The sequence below is a fragment of the Benincasa hispida genome, chromosome 1, assembly GCF_027475165.1.
Source record: "Benincasa hispida cultivar pf3 chromosome 1, pf3_genome.v1.1, whole genome shotgun sequence".
Taxonomy (NCBI): domain Eukaryota; kingdom Viridiplantae; phylum Streptophyta; class Magnoliopsida; order Cucurbitales; family Cucurbitaceae; genus Benincasa; species Benincasa hispida.
This window is the reverse complement of record NC_143478.1, coordinates 76,861,400-76,873,850: the sequence shown is the minus strand read 5'-3', so window position 1 is coordinate 76,873,850 and position 12,451 is coordinate 76,861,400. Positions and strand designations below refer to the sequence as shown.

The window sequence follows — 12,451 nt, the reverse complement described above, 5'->3', positions numbered from 1 at the left end:
TTGATAAGATGTTGAGATGAATTTGCATCAAGAATGATAACATTCTGAAAGACAGCTTGAGCCGAATCCATTGCGACATTCAAATTACACTCAAGGGCATTGAACTCTGCCAACAGATAATTACCTCATTCAACGTAGTGGAAAACTATTGCTATAAGAAAATTGTGGGACGCAAATACTATTCTGTACAGAAGTTCTTAATAAAATGTGTAGTGACACTACGATCACATTTCTCTATAAAACTTTACCTTTCCATTCTACAATTGTAACAATCTTCTTTCTCCAATTCTTTAATTAACTTTTCTATTTGTCTTCTATAAGCTGGCATGTAGTGGTCACTTATCATTGTCTGAGACAATCTGAGTTTGCTATACAATGATCTTGATGTAAGGAAAATACCAATCTTAGACTCTTCCAGTGGGCTATTGTCTGAGATGCTGGATGCGGAGCTGCTATCACTTTCACAAACTGGGGAATCTGATTGAATATCGATGATGTGCATGATCTTCCCAGCAGGAAAAAATCTGTGTGCTTCCTTTATTCCAGAAGTAGAGCTATCAGACTGTCCTACTGCTGCCATAGCAGCAGCTTCTTCTTCCCTTATTTCCTTGGCAACATCAGGCTCACCCCTATCGTATAGTTCGTGTTCAAGTTGCTGCCATAACTCAACTTCCGTCATTTGTTCATCTTGAATATGATCCATGAGGGCCTGACCATCATCATCAAGCCCATCTGTCATACCCTCAGGAATTATCTCCTCAGAATAGGAACATTCAATTTCATTAGTCCACTGCATTGCTGTCGTTGAAGATTCAGGATGTTCAATAGCTTCAACAATTTCTTCGGGGGATGATCTAAGTGGCTCACAAGGTTCCATTTTTCTTGGAGATGGTTTAGGAGAACTTCCATCTTCTTCAGCCACTGAATGAGAAGCCATGGCTCTACGACGTGGGCCTATGCATGACCAAGATGATAATCGGAGTGAAGGTCGTGTCCATGCTGCCTGAGCCATGCTCTGTGCTCTCTTCATCACAACCTGCAGAAACACAAAACATAACCAGGTATAAATTTAACTATGATATACTAGTCACAGGAACTAACCCGCCGTAACACCCCCAAGAATATTACGGATCATCATTAGATGTTCGAAATCTAATTGTTTATGAATCTGGGTATCTAATATCTATAGATTATTGTGTTTGATCATTAAAAAAAAGAAAGAAAAAAAAAGAAGAAGAAGAAGAAGAAGAAAGAAAAGAAAAGGTAGTACGAAAATCCTAAGATGCCTGTTGAGGTATACCACGTTAAAGTTTAAAAATAAAACCGTTCGACTATCCATTTCATGGGATCCAAGATAACTGCACAACAAAAAGCCTCTTTTTGCCATCGTATGACCTGTTTATTTTAAGTCTATACCAAGATCACAAGGTCCTAAGCCTACATTTCAGTAAACTATTAAGTCAGAACCAAACCCCATCCACTTCAAAATTTCTGTCAAATTCCAGCTCTACAAAAATTACCAATATGTATCGATCACAAGTGCACGATGCATCTTACCTGTGTGCCACTAGAGACTGGTCTCAGAATGGCCCCCGCACCAGCAACTTTTGCTCTCGCACTGGCTATGGATGGGAGACGGGATCCCAACGCCGAAGCAGAACGGTAAACAGTACTAAGAATTCGAGTTCTCTCAATTTGATTTCTCAGATCATTTACCCAAGCAGAAGCAGTCACCTATACCAGAAATTTCAATGCCTTCAGCAAAAGATCAGAGGGATGTGGCTAAGTTGGCAAATTTTCGTTCATCTAAATTTCATTCATCTTGGTGAGTATGACACACACACACACACTACCCTGCATATAACCTATGGATGGCCCCTTTAAGGGTAGAACCAATAACATGCTGGATGTACACATATATTCCAACTTTATACGTCTTAATAGCCAACCTTTTTCATAATATCTATAAAAAGCCAAGTAAACTCTAGCAGGCAAAAAGTGTCCAGACAGATTACCCATAACTGATCCACAGACATTCATTCCTAAACTCTAACAACACAAAAATTCTTTCACCAAAAGATAAAATGTAATTAGAAAACTTTCAGAAGAAAAGACACGAAATTCATAGAGTAATCACTTGAAGCAAATAAACTGCTTAATAATTAGATGAACTTGAAACATACCTCACCACGCAAGTCATCTACTGAAGCAGCTGAGAAGGTGGGTACCAAATCAGCTCCATTAATCACAGAAGTGATAAATTCATTGCCTGATTCTGCTAGTTCCCATGTCATACAAGCAGCTGCAGAAGTTAAAGATATTCAATAACATGATCGGTTCAAAAAAAAAAAAAGTCAAGTCAGAAACATCATGTCAAAAACACATACACACCCACACACAGAAACCATGCAAAATAATACCTGGGGCAAATGTAACACAAGAAGTAATAGACAACTCCTTCTGCTCTCTTAAAATATAAGTTAGAAGTGCAGCTGTCCCTCCACCCAAAGAGTGTCCCACAACCTATTAGAAACCAACACATGATTATTTCATCGATATTCTTTTCTTCATACTTTTGATCTGCTAAAAAGAATCACAGTAAATTAAGAAGAAATGTCAAACCTTAATATTATAACCAGAATATTGAGCAAGCGCTTTCAAAAGACAAGGAGTAGATAACTTTGCAATCCAACGAGCAGCCGCAACCATTCCACAATGTGCATATCCTAAAACCAAATTGCTAACCCCTCCCTCATGCACAACACTATGATGGAATGGCACCACAGCTCCAGTGGCAGCCGTAAGAGTGTCTTTGATACTGTGTGTTCCACGAATCAACAGGAGAATACATTTTGTATTATGGTCAACAATAATGGTAAAAGCAGGCTTCAAAATCTACAGTCATGGATAAATATGATAAATGTCAATAATAAATTGAACAAAATGAGTGGGAGAGCGCATAATGTACAATATCTATTTCATTTTTTATCTAAAGTTCATCAAGACTTACTCCTGCTTTTGGTTCCTGAAGGAGAACATTCTCCTTGGAAAAACCAGTTTCTTCTAGAAACAGCGGAAATGGTTTTTTTGAGAAATGCCAACACAAAGTTAATAAGTGCAAAAGGTACTTCAGCTCAGTAATCATTTCAGTTCCCTTAAGCTGAATACTATCTTCGTTACCAAATACACTGCCTACATGTAAGTTTCCCTGCACAATAAGAACATCCCATCAAAGGTCAAACCGATGAGATATGTAGCAGCATTAGCAATTAATTTAGATTGTTCAGGTCAAACATTATCTTCTTCTGTTGAGTTTTTTTTCTTTTTTCTTTTTTCTTTTTCTTTTCTCTCTCCCTCTCTCTTTTTTTTTTTTTTTTTTTTTGTTTCTATCTAAAGAAAATAAGAACTTCCTATTGATGTCTGAAAAGTTGCAGCAAAGAAAAGAAAATCTTCCTTTAAAGTATTACAATTACAAATTGTACCCGAGAAAAATCCCTTCAAAAAAGTTACGACATCATCCCCTTTAGAGCTACTACTTAAAAAAAAAAAAAAAAAAAAAAAAAAAAAAAAAAAAACTCCAACCTCCAAATTCTACAAACTACATCCCACACGAAAATTTCATATGGAATCGATCATACTACCTTCCTCCATAATTCGTATTTTAAAACTCACTAATGAAACCAGACTAACGTTACTGAATAATCCTATTAGTAAATACAAGATAAAAACCTGAAGTTTCTCAATAATCCACCATACTCAGTAGCCACTAGAAGAAACGTGAAAATTTTGAAGAATGAACTCCTAATTTGGAGAAGTTGAAACTTCATTTTTTCAAAAGTCGTCATTCTCCAAACCCAATAAAGTAGGCCTTGCCAATCACCATAAAATAAGTCTTTCCAGGTGAAAATCGATAAACCATCCTCTCTTTTCCCTCAAAACCAAAAACTCCAAGACCCTTGGTATACAATGGTAATATATCCAGTTCACCTCTTTTCTTCTTCCAAAAAACGCATATAAATAGACCCCAATTAGATTATATAATAAAAGAAATTCTGTTTATAAACCACCACTAATAGAACAATTTAGACCTATATGAAAGGTACGACAATATAATTCAAAAACAGCATAATTACTCATCATACATGTTTTTATGCATGTTAGGAGAATGAGAGATCAAATGAAGTGAAGACCACTACATCACGTAAACCCAAAGTGAAAACTTTCATTCTCACACTTTAAAGTCGTAACACCTTTAAGGAAACAGATTGATATCAGTACCTTCAGTTTTGAAGGGAGACATAGTGAAAGCCAGAACCAACCCAGCTTAAAACATACTCGGCTACACATCAATACCTTAAAAGTCTACAACCATCAAAAAGCTCCATACCTGTCTCTTTAAGAGAAAATTAATTCCAAATGCCAAATCCCCAATGGGCCACTTTCCAAGAGTCTCCGAGTATGTAAACCTTAAGGTCTCAGATAATGTTGAAATAGTTTCAAGCCATGTAGCAGGCGCTTGAATCAGTCTATGAGAAACTCGATCACCTCCCAGAAGAGCATGACTGGGAGTATCATTACCATCTACATCCCCATCATCTTGATCTCCACTTGAATGCAACTTACGATTCAATGTATAATATAGAAGTGCAGCTGCACCAGCAGCCGTGGCCATAGTTGCAGTTGCCATGAACTTGTATTCCCTAGAGCAAGAGAGCAGTAAAATAATCTGTTTAAAGAAGACTGCCCCTAAATTTCAGAAATTTCTCAATCGCCTGACACATACATGCAATAAACAAAAGACAAAGCTACAGCTTTCAACTTCTATTCTGTTTTCGAACAATAACTAGCATCCAGTAGGAGCAAAATTTTCTAGAAATGGATACCCAAGAACATGTCCTCTTTTCTTTCCATATTATCGACGCACCCCAAAAGTATGAGCTCAGTCAACCAACATAATGCCTATATCCAAACAGAAACTGCGAAGATGAAAGTATAGCATAAAAAGAGCATATTTGAGAAGAGTTCAATTACACGACTGACCGAAACAGAGAACACAAAAAAAGGATCGAAAATTCTGGAATCAGCTAGCGAAATTGAAGAACATTAAAAAAGCGTACCCGAAAAACTACGATTGTGCGGCGGAGTTCGTAAGGAAAGGATAGACGTCGCCGACGATTTCCAAGTTTATACTGTGTAGAAGAATTGAGGTTTTGGGGTTTCGATCGCTGCTTCTCCACGGCAGTTCTCAGTAAATTGATTCGCGACGAAGCAAATTTGGTACTTTCTTAGGCTTAGTTTCGTTAACCATATTTTTCTCAATTACACGCGCCAATTTCTTTCTTTTTTTCCCTCTTTTTCCAGAATTACACGCGGCAATTCCATTATCAACGAAACCGACTTTACAGGAGAACGTTTCTAGTAAATTCAATGCTACAAAATCATATTTATTTATTTATTTTTGTAAGAATCAGTATAAATTTAACAAATTTCAATACTTCTCATACAAACAATTATTTTTATAAAAAAAAAAACCCCAAAATTAAGCATGCAATGATTGTAAACATGAATCTTTTTTTAGTACATACAAGCTCGTGATTGTAAATATGGATTCTTTATAAAAAGTAAATACTACAAAATTATTTTCATCCATATGCCATTAGTATAAAAAATAGATGAATGTGTCAAAAAAATTGACTTTTTAATCCAAACTAATGGATGATTAAAAATAACACTATTTTGACCGGTCCTTTTGAAAAACTGCCCAAAAAAAGGCTGCATGTAATTCCCAAGTTTCCAAACGGCCCACATGGTCATGGTATTTATGATCCATAATATTTCAAAAAAAATTATGCATATAATCAAAATGAACATATTGGTAGCAGTAAAATGCGTTTGTTTTTTCTTCTTTTACAACAAGTGACTTGGAAAGATTTATTTTTTCCTTTTTTAAGTATGACATTGAGAGATTGAGGATCGAGTATTCAACCTCAAAAGATGAAGGTCATACCAATTATTGATAAGCTAAACTTTTACACTCTACGCTCACGTATATAAGAATATGATAAACAAAATGCTGGGGGCATAGTAATATATCGGATGAGCAACGCAACAGCTATTAAAAAGAAATCCAAAATAGCAAAATACAACAACAGAAGGGGCCATTGTGTTGAGAAGAAACGTCTACAGCTACGATTGGGAAGCAAACTAAAGGAAAAGTAGGCGGAAAGGGATGAAGGCAGGCCGCATTTCTTCCGGATATTGTGAGTGCGCCTTTTTTTATGCTCTAAACAAGCAATAATCTGATGTTACTAAAGCCTTCAACAACATTTAATGATACCATTCCTCCTCATGGTTTGGCCTCCAACATGCCTCTATATTCAGTCACGTTCACTTATTGCAGTTAAATGTTCGTCGATCTCCTCAGTCGTCAACACTCTAAACACAGGATTTTCTTGCCTCACCACTCCAACCTGTTCGTGTCAAAATATTCAACGATAATTACTCTTATGTTTGTACAACAATTTACTAACCTACTGCTGAGAGATATTTGGAATGCCAAGTAATCAATCTATGTCTTTTACACGATCTTACAAAGTCGAGTGATAATTGGAGCTAATAGAAGTAATCAGTGAAACAGTTTACGTTCAAATTACCTTAAACTATGGTTATATCTAGGAGATAAAAGGAAGATATGAAAAAACATATCACAAAATCATACAAGCTTGTAAAAATTGATTAAATTAGTTTTAAATCACTAGCGACTCCACAACTGAGTTATATATCATTAATATTCATATTTGTATTAATATGGTGAACCATTGTAACGTTTTTCATTCTTTTAACATTTCCAACGTCTTTTTGGCATTTCCTTAACATTAAAGGAAACAGAAGACTTCTCCTCCCCTCTACAATATCAAACCCTTCATCAATAAAACAATAAAAATTCTCCTCTATGGTATAGAACTCCCATCACATTATCACTCTAGTATAATTTTTTTTAGAAAAAAGAAAAGACAAGTAAAAATATCAGAACCTCAATCTCATTTGCCTTGAAGTCCTCCTGCAGAACCGATTGGAGGGCTGAAATTGCAGTCTGCAAATGGAAATACAACAATATTGGAGGAGGCATACACACAAAAGTAAAGGCAAGCATCCATGCACGTGCAGAGAGCCTAAATTATTATAATTTTTAGGTTTGCTGTGTGTCATGTAAAGTTTGAAAGAAAGCACATCGACCTGTACTGTCTCTTCATAGGTGAACTCTGGATCGTTCTTCATTTTCTTTTCCAAGAAATTGATTGATTCCTGCTCTTTTAAACCAGCACTCGTAGCCTACACACATTGGGAAAAAAAAACGTCTCAAGCATAGTGATGAAATACCAAATTCAAAAAAACCAACGGAAATTTTCAATGAGATAAAAGAAGGAAATTAAAAAAACAACCAACTGAGAAAAAAAAAAGCACTCTATACGTGAATATCTTTGAGAGACCAGCGAAGGTACACTCATGATGTTTGATGCTATAATTGTATTATACATAAATGAGAAAGTAAGTTCTGCCACAACTAATGTGTAATGTGCAATCCACACAAGCTTCAGCGCCTATTGCAGTTGAAATGGAGCAAGAGTGTGCAACAACACACTGACTTTATCCCTATTAAAAAAAATCCTATAAAAAAACAATGCATTGACATTCATTTGATGCATATAAAATGTTTTCAAGCTCACACAGAACTGGCGGTAGTTAGAGTATAAGAAACTTAATCTCACAGTGATTGATAACTAACTATTCCACGTTGGCAGCTGGAATAGAAAAATGTAAATATTTCAATATGATATGCCTCCCTAAAATATTAACCATAAGAGTAAATAAATTAACTACACCAACCTTGTGACCAAAGAAATGACCAGCTGGATCACATTTGTAAAGCCGAGGTCCAAACTCATCATCAATACCTAAAACCATGGCAACTGGATGCAGACGAATGAAAAGAGCATAAGGTTAAAAAAATATGGATAGATCACTTTTATTGTCCATAAATTCAAAAGTTGAAATTTAAAATATAATGCAACACCAAAACCTGGGAAAAACATACCTACTCCAAGTGGTCTCATATAAGCATGCTGAGTATAGATTTGCGATTTATCAGCTATCCTGCCAAGCAACAATCCAGCACAAGAGGTTAAAGAGGCCAGAGGTTTGATTCCCACGGTACATAATTACTCACAATTGTAATTACTACATAATATATATTATCAGTATGTCGCTGAAAGCAACAGCCATGATGAAAAAGAGATGCATGCAAAAAGCTGTTACATTGTGATTGTGCAGATATAGAAGATTATATTTTCACAGCATAAATAGAAATATAAATAAATTAAATTTCAAGTTATAAATTCACAATATCCAGAACAACATTATGGATAATGGAATAATAAACTACAGTCAGTAAGCAACATGTAGAGCTATTCTTTGCTCTACAATCCAGAATTCACATGATAGAACAAATTGTTTGCATGTGTGGTACAGAATTAAAACAATAATGTCATGGTATAGTATGAAACAAATATGATACCATTTAGCTAATACATCCACCGGCATCTCATATCCATATCTAAAACGAAACTCGGCTGCTTCATTCCTCGCTTGCTGAACTAAGGTTCTGGCATCAGCTGAAAACAGTATAAAAATCATATCAGTGAGCGCTCATCCCAGACAATCATGGAAAGACCACCAATGAGACAAATACTAAAATCTACTGTCAATTAATACATTGAATGAGAAACAAATTAATAGTTGAGTGTGAATATACAATGTGCATCAACAAATAGTTTAAGGTCATATATGTAGGTCTAAATTAACCATATCATTTTGTTTAATTGTTTTCTTCTGGATGGAAGACAGCTGATTGGATTCTGTTAAATTTCTCGACTAAATAACTAAGCAATATCTAGGAAAGGGTACTGCTACTGTAACACCACGTATAAGGATCACATCTGTACATCCCAATACCATGCTACATTATGATTGGTCATTAGCTAGAAGCAATACTATATAGCATATGCTGCATGCCATAAATAATTTCAGTTGCGTAGCTGGTATGATGAACAAATAAGTCACCTCCTATAAATACAATATATCTGTAAGTAAATTTGAATAGGCTAAAAGAAATACCTGTCATGCCTGTTGCTAACAACCCTAGGTACTTTGTTATAGGGAAAAGATGTGAGACACTTGATTGATCCAGAAGCTTATCCTGCATTGTATTTTCAAATTTACACATTCAGCATCGCCCATAGATTATATTACTAATAGAGATGCAATGTTTTCTCAGTGTCAAACCAATTGTACTCACCGGAACCTTCTTTTGGGTCACGACACAAACTGAATCTTTACCCCGAACACCAATAGAAGTAATTCCAGCAGCCTTGACAGCCTTAAATGCATATTCTGTTTTCCATTACAAAAATAAAAACCAAAAAAATCACCTCAAGTTATAAGAACACTCTATGATCCCCAAACTGATAGGGTAACCTTATTGACTAAAAGACCACTAGAGAAAGATTAGATTGACATCTATTGAGAATATAATGAATGATGAAATTTACTTAAACTCAACTGCATTAACTTTAACGAAAATAATATGGAACCATAGTACAAAGTTCCAGGTTCCCATGGATTAGAATTCATGAAATGACCTCATTTACGAGCCTAAAATGAGAGGTACTGAAAATAAAATAAATAATTGAACTTATCCTAAGTTAATAGCTTAAACGTTTGGTCTAGTGGAAATTGACAACATCCAAATCTCCCAAACCTAGGTATATCTGTACAATGAAAAAGGAATACATTTTGGAGTTTAGTAACAATTTAAAGAGCAAGATGGATTAAGACGCTCCATGCAGAACTTCAGAAAAAAGAAAAAAAGGAACAGCTCAGATATTCTGAAGTTGCAGAGTTTGAATCTCTTAAACAAAATGAGCTTCGAATTCGCATTTCTCACTGGAACTAAGAAGAACGCAAACAAATGGCCATAATTCAATCCAAAGACTCCAGCCATCTCAAATTGAACTCCATTCCACATACAATATTTGCAATTAACTTTTCGCGATCAAATTCGATCCATCCTGTACTTCCGTCCCCTAGATTCGTTAGCAATTCGAAAGGGAGTCGAGTTCATTTCGAGCAACGCGAAGTAATCATTTCAAAAATCACTCTAAGTAACCATGAACACCACAGAAAAAGAATCTAAAAAACCAAAAAATCACTGCAATTGCAAGAAATAAGAGACGATGAAGGTATTGTGACGAGAAAATATACGTACCAACTTGAAATAGACGGCCTTCGGGAGAGAAAATTGTGATGTGACGATCGTATCCGCCTCCACTTCCACGACTCATGGCTTAGGGCTTAACCTCTTCCGATTTTCTCTTTGCAGTTGCAGTGTTCCAGTAAAATTGATGAAGGATCAAATGGAAGACTGATAAAAGAAGGAGCGATGTTAAGAAAGCTTTCTCGCCAAGAATACTCGTTTTTTTCTCTTCCTTGAAGCAAGAATACATTTTTAAAAATTTCTTCATTTTAGTGTCAATACTTTCCATAAATCTTAAATTACCTCCACAGCTAGTTTTTTGTTATTAATATATATATATATATATATACACACACATGTGTGTATGTGATCAATTAGCAAAAATATATTAGACTACTTACAAATTTGACCGAATAAGTTTCCAAAATTAGGCTTATAGTCCAAACAAGTTACTTTTATAAAAATAGCAAAAAAAAAAAAAAAAAAAGTTCAACCTACTTGATACACCTGGTATACATACCCTTGATATACTACTAATATATATATCCGATACCTTGATACATGACTGATTAATACTACTAATATATATATCCGATACCTTGATACATGACTGATTAGGGACAAATCTAGTATGGGTCCAAGAGGACTCGAGCCCCCTCAATTTTATGCTCTTTATATAATAAATTGGCATTGTATCAAAACCACTAGCTAGCCTAGTGGTAAATCTGTCTTCTAACTCTTTCTAGACCTAAGTTATAGCCCCCGCCAGTTATTTAAGTGTTTTAAAAAAAATTCATAAAAATAATGTTTTTAAAACACCTTTTTTCTCTAGTTATTCCAAACACAACCAAATTAACAAATGAATATACTAAACTAATTGTTAGTGAGCTTTAGGTTGAATCTCACCAGTCTATTATAAATTTATATCTAAAAATGAAAGAAAAAACATCATTTTAAAAGGAAAAACAAACTACAAAAGGGATAAAAGATATATAGGAAATGCATAAATTAAAGTGAGTAATAACTCATATTCCTACAAACAACAAGTATAAAAAGTATTCAAATCAATAGAAAAAAATACACAACTGATATACTTTAAATGTGATATATTAATTGTTTGATATATATAAAAAAATGTGGGTTTATTAAAAGGGCAAAATTGAGTATGGGATACACGTAAATTTAAATTTGAGAATTTTTCCATATTTACAATTTTTCATATGTTAAAGGCACACCTCTAATTTGGATTTTCCATCCATTGCAGATTCCCAAATATATTCACATATTGTATGTTTTTACATGGAAGTTATTATTATATTTAACGAATTTGAGGATAGAAAAGGGCCACGTAAACTTTTTCAAATAAAATTGGGCTAAATTCTAAAAAATGCTCATCAACTTTGTATTTTGTGTCAAAAGTATTTTTAAACTTTCAAAAGTTTCAAAATTATCATTAATTTTTTTTTTTTAAAAGAAGTTAAAATTTCATAAGTAAGACTTGTCTGGAAAGTGCTTAGGTCTCTACATCAAAAATTTGATATGCAAGTTATTGTCATCAAGTAGGCTTAAGACATAAAATCCATGAAAGTAGATGAACTATTTTGGCTCCTTGCTCACTTTTGAGATGTCCCTAGACGGAAAGCCCAAAAAGAAGAATAGGGGAATTGCTTTATAGTCCTCAGTTGATGATGAGCATGATGATCCTGGTAGAGAGTCTTTCAAATGCAGAGAGTGTGAAGATTATGGACACTTTCAAGCATAATGTCCTAATTTCTTGAAGAAGTAGGGTAAAAGTTATCTTTTAACTCTATCTGATGATGATTCAGAAGACAATAGTGACTCAAAGGAGGATGTCAAAGCACTTATTAATAACATCTCATTTAACACCTTGTCTTATGAGATTTCTGAGTAGGATGATGTGTATGCAAAAAATGTTCATGACAATGCTAAACATAGATCTACTGATCCTTCATATCAAGCTCTTTTTATCAAATGGCAAGATGATCTTAAAGTTCTTGATGTGCAAAAAGAAATAATTGAGATTTTGATAGCTGACAATTACAAACTTATGTCTACTATTGCAGATCTAGAATGAGAACTTAATCAGGTTAGAGCTGAGAAAGACTCTGCATGTAAAAA

General features: G+C 34.6%; 2 protein-coding genes across 3 annotated transcripts; both read right to left on the bottom strand.

Moving 5' to 3' along the window:
• LOC120088127 (Alpha/Beta hydrolase fold-containing protein) lies at positions 1-5,581 on the bottom strand. 2 transcript variants are annotated; one of them, XM_039045214.2, is made up of 8 exons: positions 5,118-5,581; positions 4,388-4,700; positions 3,011-3,208; positions 2,623-2,895; positions 2,421-2,523; positions 2,184-2,302; positions 1,558-1,734; positions 1-1,036 (listed from the first exon to the last, which is right to left on the bottom strand). In XM_039045214.2, the coding sequence occupies exons 2-8, from the start codon at positions 4,685-4,687 to the stop codon at positions 245-247; spliced, it is 1,962 nt and encodes a 653-aa protein (XP_038901142.1). In that variant the 5' UTR covers positions 4,688-4,700; positions 5,118-5,581; the 3' UTR covers positions 1-244. The 2 variants fall into 2 exon arrangements, with proteins under 2 accessions (XP_038901142.1, XP_038901150.1); XM_039045222.2 differs by having other exon boundaries at positions 4,279-4,700; positions 5,118-5,287.
• Positions 5,582-5,980: 399 nt separating this feature from the next.
• On the bottom strand, positions 5,981-10,667 carry LOC120070859 (proteasome subunit alpha type-6). The gene is made up of 9 exons (XM_039022754.2): positions 10,325-10,667; positions 9,356-9,450; positions 9,175-9,256; positions 8,576-8,672; positions 8,096-8,154; positions 7,888-7,970; positions 7,237-7,332; positions 7,034-7,093; positions 5,981-6,470 (listed from the first exon to the last, which is right to left on the bottom strand). The coding sequence occupies exons 1-9, from the start codon at positions 10,398-10,400 to the stop codon at positions 6,378-6,380; spliced, it is 741 nt and encodes a 246-aa protein (XP_038878682.1). The 5' UTR covers positions 10,401-10,667; the 3' UTR covers positions 5,981-6,377.
• Positions 10,668-12,451: the final 1,784 nt, after the last annotated feature.

Coding starts and splice junctions, on each gene's coding strand:
- LOC120088127 (XM_039045214.2), bottom strand. CDS start 4,687: ATGGCAACTGCAACTATGGCCACGGCTGCTGGTGCAGCTGCACTTCTA. Junction 2,524..2,622: donor ATTCTGGTTATAATATTAAG/GTTTGACATTTC, acceptor GGTTTCTAATAG/GTTGTGGGACACTCTTTGGG. Junction 2,303..2,420: donor TTGTGTTACATTTGCCCCAG/GTATTATTTTGC, acceptor TAACTTCTGCAG/CTGCTTGTATGACATGGGAA.
- LOC120070859 (XM_039022754.2), bottom strand. CDS start 10,400: ATGAGTCGTGGAAGTGGAGGCGGATACGATCGTCACATCACAATTTTC. Junction 9,451..10,324: donor AGGCCGTCTATTTCAAGTTG/GTACGTATATTT, acceptor AATGGAAAACAG/AATATGCATTTAAGGCTGTC. Junction 8,155..8,575: donor GTGGATGTATTAGCTAAATG/GTATCATATTTG, acceptor GTTGCTTGGCAG/GATAGCTGATAAATCGCAAA.